The sequence below is a fragment of the Erinaceus europaeus genome, chromosome 1 (genome assembly GCF_950295315.1).
Source record: "Erinaceus europaeus chromosome 1, mEriEur2.1, whole genome shotgun sequence".
NCBI classification, from domain to species: Eukaryota; Metazoa; Chordata; class Mammalia; order Eulipotyphla; family Erinaceidae; genus Erinaceus; species Erinaceus europaeus.
The window spans coordinates 70,842,781-70,855,221 of NC_080162.1; the positions used below are offsets into that span (position 1 = coordinate 70,842,781).

Consider the following 12,441-nt stretch of genomic DNA (forward strand, 5'->3'; position numbering starts at 1 on the left):
GTGATAACAGTGCAGTGGGGAGGGGCTTCCCTGAAACATTTGGGCTTGGGCCTAGTTGTCCCAGACTCACCTTCACCTGCTTTCTAGAACTTGAACCTGGATCCTCCTAGCAGGTAGAAGCTTTGCTGAGGGTACTAAGAATGCCATTTCTTTGAAAGGGCAAGGCTTCTGCAAAGAGGTGTTAACCCACTGCTTCCCTCCTGTAGGTGGGGATAAGAGTGATTTTTAAAGGTAATATAAAAATTTAAGGGGTCAGGCGGTGGCACACCTGGTTAAGTGCACACATTACAATGCCCAAGGACTCAGATTCACTCTCATGCTTGAGTCTAATGCTTTACTGGAGCTGGGACTTTTTGTACCTGTACAATTCCACCATTTCCAGTGACTGACACCCCCACCCCACCCCGCCTACACACCTTTTAATAGAGCACAAGTGATGCCACAGCACCACTCCATTGCTTGTGAAGCTTTCCCTGGGCAGGGTACTCCTGTGTGTTGCTGGCCCCAATGACAGTTCTTGAGTGATAAAGCCACTCCACTCTAGTCTTCTTGGTACAGGGTCTGGGAAGGGCAAGTTCAGCAGTGCCAGAGTAGCCAGATGTGGAGGTGGGTGATGATGGTAGAGATAAAGGGGTTTGAGTAAGGTGATGGTGAATGAAGCATGAGGTCACCTCCTCTACTCTGTCCCCCAAACCCACCACCAAGATCAGTCAGTCAAGATCTGGTCAGGGGCCCCACAAACACCATGCTGCTTACTCAATGCTCAGTGCTTTATTCAACCAAGGCCCCAAGAAGTGACTCATTCAGGACCTCCAAGCATAACCCTTTCCACATCTTGAGCTTCACAATCCAGGTATGACTCTGTCCTTGGTTTAGCTGCTTCTATAACATTTCCTCTTGAATATTTCCAAACCGAACTTAAAAAGTAAAGATTATGTCCACACAGACAGATAGGCAGGCTCTTACTGGAGGCTATCATGCTCATTAACAGGCTGTCATTCAATGGTTAGATACTGAAGGTGTTGGATATCCACGCCTCTCCACCTAGTCGGCTTCCATCCGTCCATAAGACAGCAGCAAATCAGGATTCAGGGGCAATTCCACAGCAGTGGGGGCTGGATTTCCAGTAGGCTTGAGATGCAGGCTTTAGCTCTTGCCCACAGCCCTTGTCCTCCCAGAATAACGCTCTTTTTCTTGAGACAATAGAAGTGGGGTCAGCTTGTAGTTAAACCTCAGCCTGTGAATGTCCTGAGAGGGGTAAAATCAGACACACAGATCAAGCCTGCAGATAACAAACACTGAAACAGAAAAAGTGTAAGAAGTGTTTGTGCTAGAAGTGATGGTATGGAGGGACAGGAGGAAGGGAAAGAGAAAGGAACATGACAGACACACTCAGGAATTCTCCAGAGGACAGACAGGTGGCTGACTCCCAGGGGAGGGAGGAGTGTAGTTCTTGTCCATTCTGGGAGGCTTTGCCTTGGCCTCATACACAAAAAAATACCTTGAGAAAAGGGGAATGTTCTGGACACAGAAAGACAAAGGGTTAACTCAAACAAGGAAGAGAATAAAAAGCAAGCAGAAAGGCTCCAGTCAGATATAAAATACTTCCTTTGAGCTGGACTTAATCCAGTTTCACTAAATCAACAGGCTGGGCACTTCCAGGGCCTGGGAATAGGAAGGGGGCAGCACCAGGATATGAAATATGGTTGGACTCAAGACTGAGTTTAGGGACAAGAGCAGTGGATGAGACTATGGCAGGCCCTTCACTGTTCCTGCAGGCGGCTACACAGCTCCCGCCGGCTCCGCTCCCCTGCCCAGCTGCGTGTCTTGAGGCGGAAGGTTCTCAGCTCTTCCTTGAAGTCCTCATGGTTCATGGGCCGGTAGTCCTGGGGCTCACAGAAGGACTAGGGCAAGACAGAAGAGATCAAGTAAGGGACTTGGACCTTCTCCTGCCTAGATGTTCCCTCTTCCTTTACTCCAGAGCGCCCTGCTCTTACAGAGCCTGGGACCACCCCCACTGTACCTGGTGCTGGGGGAAGAACTCCCTGTAGCCGCCTTTGAGGATATACATTTCAGGGTAGTAAAGGCTGGGGTAGTCATTGGCTGCTCTGTCTCGTTCCCTGATGAAACGGCACCTGATGAAACGGGACCATTGGGAGTGGGGGGTCAGAGCTGGAGGTAGGGTATTTATTAGGGAACCTCTTCCCTGGACTTATCCTTTGAAGGTCTTAGAGATGAAGGCTTGAGTGCAGAATGTCAACCACAAGAATGCTCTTTTAGATCAATCTGGTTACAGATAAAGAAGAGGTTTTGGAGGCAAAGCGAGGGGTTGTTGCTAGTTGTAGACCAGGCATGGGAAAGCAGAAAGGAAAGAAGAGGGCAAATTTCAGAGATACATTCAGGAGACCTGGACAAGACCTGGTGAGGACAAAAGACATGGGAGAGGAAAAGGCTGGAGAAAGCAGGAGCCAAGTACAGGGCCTAGGTGGGGGCGAACACCATGTGCCAAGAGTCCTGGGGGATGGACAAGGAGGGGGTAGCTGCAGGGAGGGGGTACTGTGGAGCGTTTGGGTGCATATCCAATGCATATGAAGCTGGCTGAAGAGGCACTATCATTCAGGTGGGAGAGGAAGGACACCATAGGAGAGGTACTTTGGATACCAGGGGACCAGTGTCCCAACAAGGGACTTAGGGATCTTGAGTACCATATCACTTTTGAGTTAATTTTTTTCTTTAAGTTTTTTTTTTTTTAATGTGGCTAGGCATTGATTGGCTCGCCTGGTTGAGCACACACATTACCATGCACAAGGAGATCAGCTCCTGGTCCCTACATGCAGGGGGAAGTTTCCTAAGCAGTGAAGTGGTGCTACAGGTCTCTCTCTCTCTCTCTCTCTCCCCCTCTAGCTCCCCCTTTCCTTTCAATCTTGTCAAATTAAAAGAAAATATTTAAAAAATGTTTATGATTAAGAGAGAGAGACAGAACAAACATCCCTCTGGCATGTGGACTGCTAAGGATTGAGAGCTCAGGACCTTGTGCTTCCACAAGCAGAAGCACTAGGCACTGTGCCACCTTTTGGACCAAGTGCCTTTCAGTTTTAAGGATACTACTGGAGACCTGGAATCAGATCTAGTGAGGCTGGAGGCAAGGGTCAAGGACTGATAAGAAGCAGGGGGAGTGAGGATGGAAGCTACCCCAGGAGAGGCAGGGACTGGGCCCCAGGCCACAGAAAGGCTCTGTAAGCATGGGGGGGGGGGGGCGGTGAACAGTGATACACCAGATTAAGCATACATAGTACTAAGCACCAGGACCCGAGCAAGGATCTCAGTTCTATCCCGTTCCTCACCTGCAGGGGAAAAGTATCATAAACGGTGAAGCATGTCTGCAGCCCCCTCTCCCTCTCCCTCCTCCCCTCTCTACTTCTGTCTTATCCAATAAAATGGAAAAGATGGCCTCCAGGAGCAGTAGATTTATAGTGCTAGCACTGAGCTCCAGTGATAACCCTGGAGGCAAAAAACAAAAACAAAACAAAAAAACCCCTGCAAGCCTGCGTAGAAGCAGTTAGAAGCAGATACTCACATTCGGGGTCCACGCTCAGATGAGAATTCACAGTGGAAAATGAGAATGATCCTCTTATCCAGGCTACCAGGCAAGATGGGACTCTGGAGCAGGAAGGTCTCGGCATCTCGTTCCAGGGGAAGGTTCACAGCAGTCTGAGTTGGGGGTCAGGTCACACCCTAGGCCTGGGTGACAGACCCCTCTCCGAGGTAACCCCCATGACTGATCCCACCTCCCGCTGAGCAGCAGCCATCTCCACCCATTCCACCTCTGGAGAAGGCTACCCGAGTGGGCCATCTCAGCCTCCTCTCTTGGCAAATCTCACCTTTTTTTTGTTAATTATCTTTATTTATTGGATAGAGACAACCAGAAACTGAGAGGGAAGGGGGAGACAGAGAGAGGGAGAGAGACAGAGAGACACTTGCAGCCTTGCTTTACCATTTGCAAAGCATCCCCCCGTAGGTGGAGACCAGGGGCTCGAACCCGGGTCCGTGTGCACTGTAACCTGTGCGCTCAGCCAGGTGCACTACCACCCGGCCCCAAGCAAATCTCACCTTGATGTGCCCGCCTTCATACTCATAGGGGTATCTGCAGTCCACGATCACAAACCTCTCCACGATGTTGTTGAACTTGCCTGACAGCAGGGCAACCATCTGCAGATCACAAAGGTGGGTCCCAGGTCAGTAAAGCAGCCCCCAACTCTACCACTGAGCTAGCCATTGCAGCCCCTCCCCAGACCTGGTCAGGTCAACAGCAGTTTCAATTCCAAATGCCACTCAGAATTGGTGCCATCTTTGCATACCGTTTCTGGTGAAATGTACTTGAGGTCTTGGTGCTTTCCATCCACAGTCTGCAGGAGGAAAGCCTGAAAGTATGAGGGAGAGAGAGGAGAAAGTGAAATTGAAAAGAATAGTGTTTCATTCAGTGCCATAAAGCCATATCTGCTTTGACCTCCATTTAGTTCAGCTCCAGTTCTCTATAGCAACCAAGAAACAGCTCTTAGGTCTGATATCTAATGGGAAATGAATAAGAGGACTACAAGTGAAAAACACCCCCACTTTCTGCCTCCATCTCCCTGACAGCCTTGAAGTGGCAGTGGAAGAGGGTCTGAATGTGACATGAGTTTGCAAATACTTCCCATGGTTGAGACTCAGCTGGTGCTTTAGAGCAGTCCAGGTGAGAAAAAAGGGCAAAGTCAGGCTGGGGGCCACCACTGGTGAAGATGGGTCTCATCTGTGCTTCCCCACCCCCGTTCCCCGCCAAGCACCTTGGAGTAATCTCCGATCAGCTCATGGTGATCACTGGCTAGGAGGTTCTCAATCTCGTCGTGACACAAGGACTTTGAGCGAAGGACGCGGGCTTTCTGTGATGTAAGGCAGATGATGGTCAGGGTCAAGCATGAGCCTCCTGCCCTTGCCATGCTGCCTTCTGCTTAAACCAGACCCAGAGTTGTTTTCAGTGTGGACTGAAAGAGAGCCAACCCAGCCTGCTCAGGAAGAAGGCACTACTCACAGGCTCCTCTGCTTTCTCCTCATCCTGTTCTTCTGCCTCTGGAGGGGTCACACTTCTCCTCCGCTTGCTCTGTATGGGCACATCCCTGTCCTGGGGGCGCTCCAGCCTCTTGAGGATAGGCCGAATCACGCTGCAGGGCATGGACGGGGAACGGAAGAGCCGCCGGCATTTGCTGTACATGATGAGGTCCTGGTAGTCAAACAGGTCAGGAAGTCAGAGTGCCCTATCCTCCTACACCCCTACTCCTCAAACCCCACCCCTCTGAGTTCCAGGGGGCCACTACAGAGGCTTACCTGCTCCTTTTCCTTTTCTGAGGTCCTGACTAGAGGGGCACTAATGAGACTCTCCATACCTGGGGGAACGGAATCTTCTTCCTGAGGCCAAGTTAGCAAAGATAAGGTCCCATCCACAGGCATTCAGTGCAATTTTCCTAATCCTCCCAGCAAACTCTATGTCAGCAGACGCTTCCTGATTTAGCCAGCACCCCCACACAGGGCAGCTCTCCAGAGCCCAGAAACTGCAGCACCCCCACCAGGTGACAGGAGTGGGTCAAACACAGGAGTCTCCAGCTGGCTGTGTTCCACCTTGCCCCCTTCCCCTCACTGAGGCATTCCCCTCACCAGAGGCCAGTCTGTGACTCAGTTACCTTCAACTCCTCTGAAACTGGAGTCCAAGGTGACAGTCTGGCTACAGGGGCTCAGAGTTTTTTCCTTTCGGAAGATCCCAGAGAGGAAGCAGCAGGGGTCTGATGGGGCAAAGCTGCTCACCTTTAAGTCACTCTCCAGGATATCCACAAAGCCATCATCCTCCTCACCAATACTCTTGGTAGGGGTCAAGGAAAAGGGACTCCGAACAAGGGGACTCAGCTGCTCTACTTCCATCTTCCGTTCAGGGGTGAGACACTTAGGGTGACAGGCACACAGACTACTTAGGCCTGGGGACCCAAGGCAGTCCCCACACTAATCCTTCTAGAAAAGGTTCCCACTGCCTCAGGGTCATCCTTCCTTCTCCCCAGACTGTTCTCAAGGGCAGCAGCCCTGCAGGCCAAGATTACCATCAGGTCAGGCGCTGAGCTTGGCCTCTGGGCAAAGGCTTCCCTGTGGTCAGCCCACTCTGCCAGAGTCTGTGCAGGGCTGGGAGCTATGGGCTTGCAGGGCATCTTGAAGACAGGGCCATCCTGTAGGCAGGGCATGCAGGGTCACTAACTGCCAGAAGTCCCCTGCCCAGCACACCTCCTCATTTCCCTGAGGGGCTTGCACCCAGGCCTGACAGAAGCTCACATTCTCTTTGTCCTCCTCAGGGCTACAGGCAGCTCTGCGGTATGACTCCCTCTTCCTCCAGTTGTCAGACGCTTGGGAGTTAGTGATGTTCCGAAGCACAGGGCTGTGGCCAAGAAGCCTCCCCTAGAAAGCCAGGCAGGGAAATAAGTAGCGAAGACTGCCTTTCTGTAGCACCAGCCTGCCTTCTCCACCCTCCCTCCAACACTCCCATTCACCTCTGAAACCCTCTCTCCCACAGCCAGACGGAGGAAACCTAACCAGTTCAAGTCCACCCTCTGGGAGGTGACCCCAATAAGTCCTGCCTCTCACCAAGCCTGGCCAATAGCCCGAGCTCCACCCCACCTCCCAGGCCATGGGAACACTCACTGGTAAGGACTGGAAGCGTCGGAAGGCAAATTTCTCACTACAGAAGGCAAAAGGGCTAAGTCAGGGCTGGAGAACTGGGCATAGGGACACTAAGGGCATTAGTGATACCCTTGTACTCTCCTTTTGGGAGAGGACCCTCCCTGAGGCTGCTCCCCCAACTAGGGGAAGCCACTAGGCTAAAGCACTTACTTTCGCATGACCCGGCTGGCTGCCTGGATGGCCTGTTCAAACCTAGAAAGAAGAGACCCTATGAGCCCATCTTCCCTCTGCAGCCACCGCCCACCCCCCATTTTGTGTTCCCAGTTCACAAGACCCAGGGGTCAGGGATCAGGCCAGTGAAACAGGGAGACAGGAAGATTACTGAGTCTTCAGAGGGCCCAGGTGTTGGAAAAGGGGGAGATGAGAGCAGCCTGGGGATTTCAAAAGGCCACCCTGAATGGAAGAATGCCCAGAGAATGGCAGCCTAGACAGCTGGAGCAGGTCTCAGGGTCGTGAGGAGGTGTTACCAAGGCAACAGTCTGGACAGCCAGCCCACAGGCCTTCCACCTGTATGCAAATCACCTCAGCGGGGCCATATGGTGGCCAGGAAAGGCATCCATCCATCCCTTGATAATAGGCCAAGCCTGACAAAACGGGTGTCTCCAAGGCCTGGATGCCAGCAAGACTGGGCCCCTTTCTTTGTGTGAACTGTACAGTCTCCCCTCTCAGGACTAGGGCCTAGTTTAGCATGCCCCTGGACCAGCTTAGGTCTGTACACCAGACCCCCTAGTAACAAATGTTCAGGGTCACATCCTCTCCTCCCTCCTCTGGAATTTTCCAGGACCCAGCTTCTGTTCCACCCTGCCCCCCACCCCCTGCCTTAAAAGAGGCCAGCAGTCAAAGAATTCCAACAGATGTGCCTTTTGAGCTTCTGTATATAGGCCCCACCTCCAGCTATGTTATCAGAGACCACCTGCCACGCCAGGCTTTGTGCTTTATGCGTGGACACACAGACCAGCTTCTTTCTGAGAAGCTGTGTAACCGCCAAAGCAGGTGCAGAGGCTGGGGGGTGGGGTGGGGTTGGGGGAGAAGCTTAGGGCTAGTGTCAGGAAGATGGGCCCCAAGGGGGAATGCCTGTGCCCAGTCAACCTGGCATCAGAGATAACCAATTTTATTGACTTGGTTTCCAGTCTGCACCTGGGCCCTTGGGTGTAAAAGCAGGACAACCTTTGTGGCTACCAAAACAACCTGCAGTCCCCCCCCACCCCCACCCATTTCCTGTTTGTACAAACCCTGCAGCCCAGCCCAGCCCAGTCTGATCAAAGGCAGTGTGTGTATGTGTATGGGGGGGGGGGGTATGGGTGTGTGTGTGTGCAGCCTCAGCATTAAACTCAAAACCCAGTCCAGGCTGCTGACACCCAGCTGTCCCCACTAATGGCTGGCAGCTGGTCTTGCTGGGACCCTAACAGCTGGACAGGAACAGCTGTGCTTTGGGCTCCTAGGTAGCCCCTCAGTTCCCTCCCCAACCCTTCTCACAAAGGCCTTGCACCAGGAGTAGTCAGAGGGTCAAGTGTCACTGAAGCCAGAAGTTCCTGATAGGATGGCCAAGGGCCAAACCATCCAACAACTATTTTTGTTTGGTCTAGAATGAATAAAAAGTTTTTAAGATGTGGTCCGGGAGGTGGCGCAGTGATAAAGCTTTGGACTCTCAAGCATGAGGTCCTGAGTTCAATTCCTGGCAGCACATGTGCCAGAGTGATGTCTGGTTCTTTCTCCTGCTATCTTTCTCATTAATAAATAAATAAAAATAAAAAAAAAAGTTTTTAAGATGACCCATATTTTTAAATCATGGTATTTCACAGAAAAAAAAAATGCAGGCAGGCAGAAAAGAACAACAGAACACACAGGGCTGTATTCCCACAAGACAAGGGCTGGCTGGAGTCAAGTATCTATTGATCCTAGTGACCACTGTCCCCAGCACTCATCTGTCCAAGCCCATGCTCTGTTTCCCTGAGAGTAGAATCCCAGGACTTGGGAAAGTCAACTACACCCCCCCGGCCCCATAGGAATCCTGAGGAAATCTGTCCCCTAGTGAGTTTATGTGAGAACTGAGATTCCCAAAGGTGGAAATCAGTTCTTGAATAGTAGGGCTCCCTCTTCTCTACTCACGTCCTCTCTGCCATCTGGGGGTCCATGGGGCTGGGAGAATCCATGCAGAGACCTGGGGAACAAAGTGCCTTGAAAGCAGTGGAATTTTCTGCATTTCCCTCCACCAGATCCCAAAGCCTTTCAGAGGAGCAAAACCTGTCTCTATGTTAGATCTTGACACATTAAAAGACCCTACCCATGGACCTAAAGGACTCACACAGCTCTCCAAATTGCACAGGGCTCCCTGATACTATGGAAACTCCTCACTTAGGTATTTATTTATTTATGTCAGTTTTGGTTTATGTGGCACAGAGCATCAAACTCAGAGCATCACATATGCAAGGCATGTGTTCTATTACTAAGATGCATCCCTGTCCTCTACTTAGGTTTTTAAACTAACACTTTGCAAAGCATTTTTATTTTTCTGAACTGGTTTAAAATAATTTGGTGTTTTAAAGGAAAAGGTTATAAATGAAAGCAAGTGAAGGTTATAAAAACGACCCAGCCTTCAGCCTTAATGCCTCCCAGGTGGGGCTGTGGCTCAGGAGGACTTTTGGCGCCTGGTTTGAAATAGGTTAAGATCTCATCTCCTAAAAGGTGCCCCACCCAACCGCCTGCTCAGCCAGTCGGCTGGGTGTGGTGAGCCCCACCAAAAGTGGGGGTGGGCACGGGCTTCTGTGGGAAGGATGTCAACCAGATCAGTGACTTCGGAAGCTCAGGCATTCTCCTCCCCGCCCCGCGGCAGTTTTCCCGGGCATCCCAGGGCCTTACCTGCATCAGACGCTTCAGATGACTCAGATGACAGGGAGGACTCAGACCCGCGGCGTGTGAGGGACAGGCTTGTGAGCTGGCTGCCTGCCTGAGTCTTTGGGGTCTCTCTGGGAAGGAAGCAGGGACCCAAGGAAGGACAGAAGTAAATATGTTGGTTCAAGAGCCGGCTGGTCTACGTTCTCAGACCACCCAGGCTGGATCTGGGTAAGGAGCTGAGCACAGGGAAGGTCAAAACAGGATTCTCTATAGACACTCTAAGTGCATTCTCTTCGGTGACTGTTTTAAGAAAGGTCCTTCTGGGTGCGGGAGGCGGTGTGCCCCAGACAAGAGGAAGGATGACTGGGGACCGTTCTGGCGCTGGGAGTGGGGCAGGGGAGCAGCTCTGGAAGATTCTGTCTGACCTCCTCAGGCCTTTTCCCATCAGGAAGCCTTCCTGGAGGAAGGGCCGTGGCGTGCATCCCTTACTGTGAGGCATCCGGGTCTGCACCCTGCAGGCTTGCTCCAGGAAAAGGATCAGAGCTTAATCCCCTCTCCCCAGGGAAAAGCTGGAAACCCGAACATGCGTCCTGGCAACCTCAATTCCCGAGGTTAGGAAGGCAGCATGGTGGAGGCTCACTGAGGTGAGGTAAGCCCGGTCCCACCGCCCTTGTTCCAGGCCCCTTCAGCAGGTTGAGATTGGGGCACCTTCCCTCTCCCCCTTCTCGGGTTCGGCTTCCCCCGGAGGCCTGGAGCCAACAACACCCCCGTGCGGGTCTCACCCTCTCCCGCTGTCTTCTAGGGACGCCCTACCTGCCGAGCCCAGCGAGGTTATGCATGGTCTTGGTGAGGGTGGTGACCGGCGAGGAAGCGGCCGCGCGCTCCGGGGACCCCAGGAAGCCATGAGCCCCCAACCGGAGGCCTGGGAGATGCCCGGGACGCTCGGCGTCCCCGCGCGCACCGGCGGGGCTGAGAGGCGGAGCCGGCGCGGGGTCCGAGTGGAGCGGCTCCATCGCCGCAGGGCCCGCAGATGGCTGCGCCAAAGAGCCCGCACCAGGCGATCGATCGGCCTGACACGCCTGGCACAGCTGGAGGGACGAGGTGGGGAGCGGGTCTGGGAGAGGGGGGGAAGGGAGGAAGAGCAGCGGGGTCAGAGCAAGGGAGGCCAGGGAGGAGAGGGAAGGGTGGGGAGGGGTGGTGGAGGGACGCGGCGACCCGCCGCCGGCCTGGGGAGCCTCTAGCAGCAGCTGCCACCTCCACCCCCTTATATATTCGAAAAATAACAGCGGCCGCGCTGCCCGACGCCACCAATGGGGGCGCGGGGTAGACGAGGGCGGGGCCGAAGGCGGGGTCCGAGGGTGGGAAGCGCGCAGGCTGGACCACGCCGGCTCCGCCCAGTTCCAAGCATTGGGTGGGGTGAAAGAATTAAGGTTTCTCTTAACCCCCACCACTTCCCTACCCCGCCAGCACCCGTAGATCTTCCTCTCTCGAATTCTGCTTCTAGGGGTGCAGACTTAAGTTATTCCCTCCTTCAGAGGAATCTCTGCTCTCCTAGGGTGGGCCCAGAGGGACACCCCCCCACTCCAATTCGCAGTTAGACATCACTCAATACCACCACGAGGTACCGAGAGAGGCTCGGTGCCCGCATTTTGCCAAACGCAGTAGCTCTGTGCTGTCTGGGTTCGTCTTTTCAGGTTGCAGACCCAGGCGCAGAGGCGTGCACAAGTTCTTTAACTCGTCCAAGGTCACAAGAGTGTGACAAATGGTGGAGTATAGAGTCGCCCCGGCTCTCCTAGCCCACCGCGGGGAGGGGCAGCCCCAAGACGGGATTTTCACGTGGAGACCCCAGTACAGGGGAGGTGGGTCCGTGGTGGAGCTCAAGGGTGTGTGTGTGTGTGTGTGTGTGTGTGTGTGTGTGTGTGTGTGTGTGTGTGTGTGTGTGTGTGTGATATGATCTCAAGGGGCTCAGTCCCCACCCTCACCCCAGCAGCCCCAGACTAGGCTCTAGTAGTGGGGGGTGGGAGGAGCACATTGGCGACCTCAGAAGCCAGTTAAGGAAGTATCTCGTGCCCATTGATGGTTTGGCTAGCCTGGTGCCAAATGGCATCCTTTGTTTAATAGATGTTTCTTTGATGGTCATGAAAGCAGAATTTGTCACGAGTTTAAATTGAACAGCTCCTAATTACCTAATCACCTTCCAGCGGAATCTGCTTTTCTGCAAGGAGGCGGGAAAGCTGCACCCACAAGCTAGTGGGTGAGTAGCTCTACGAATTCCATCTCCCCAGGCGAACGGTGAACTCTGCCGGGCAGGGGTGGTGCAAAGAACACGCAGCCACGAGTCCTTCTGGTGCGGCCCTAGTCCTCAGCCCAGAGGCAATGCCAGAGGGGAGCCCGGGCTGAGGGTGGGGTACAGGACATGTCTAGAAAGATTCCAGTCTCCTGAGAGGGCTGGCCAGAGTGCGGGTCAGGAAATTCTTTCTGTCAACATTTAGGCTAACCCCTGTGCGGTGGTGGGCAGGGCTAAGATTTCCTGTTCCTCTGTTGCTTTCCCTTGAAAGGCCCAACTCTGGACCTCTAGCTACTAACAGTCAAGGTTGTGACTATCATTCCTTCCCCCACGATGGGGGCAAAGGCCAGAAATGAAACTTATGAGAGCCACATTCTCAAAAACCAACACCGCAGGCATTACCTCCCCTCAACTTTTACAGAGTTGGGCAAGGGTATGTGTTGGGGGAAGGAATTTAGTACTCCTGAATTCCTTGAGACTCACAGCCAGAAGGTCATCTCTGGGTTAGTGACAAGGGACTGGAAATACAGAGGGGTCATTTCAGGGCAGCCCCACATAATAGCTCT

At 53.1% G+C, this 12,441-nt stretch overlaps 1 protein-coding gene across 2 annotated transcripts; it reads right to left on the reverse strand.

Annotated features, from left to right (window-relative positions):
* Positions 1-752: 752 nt before the first annotated feature.
* CDC25B (cell division cycle 25B) lies at positions 753-11,341 on the reverse strand. 2 transcript variants are annotated; one of them, XM_007539546.3, is made up of 16 exons: positions 10,402-11,341; positions 9,613-9,719; positions 8,863-8,914; positions 6,904-6,945; positions 6,715-6,751; positions 6,349-6,471; positions 6,123-6,245; positions 5,836-5,970; positions 5,362-5,442; positions 5,069-5,257; positions 4,824-4,919; positions 4,359-4,421; positions 4,111-4,209; positions 3,578-3,711; positions 2,024-2,135; positions 753-1,904 (listed from the first exon to the last, which is right to left on the reverse strand). In XM_007539546.3, the coding sequence occupies exons 1-16, from the start codon at positions 10,599-10,601 to the stop codon at positions 1,764-1,766; spliced, it is 1,734 nt and encodes a 577-aa protein (XP_007539608.3). In that variant the 5' UTR covers positions 10,602-11,341; the 3' UTR covers positions 753-1,763. The 2 variants fall into 2 exon arrangements, with proteins under 2 accessions (XP_007539608.3, XP_016050886.1); XM_016195400.2 differs by lacking the exon at positions 6,123-6,245 and having other exon boundaries at positions 10,402-11,340.
* Positions 11,342-12,441: the final 1,100 nt, after the last annotated feature.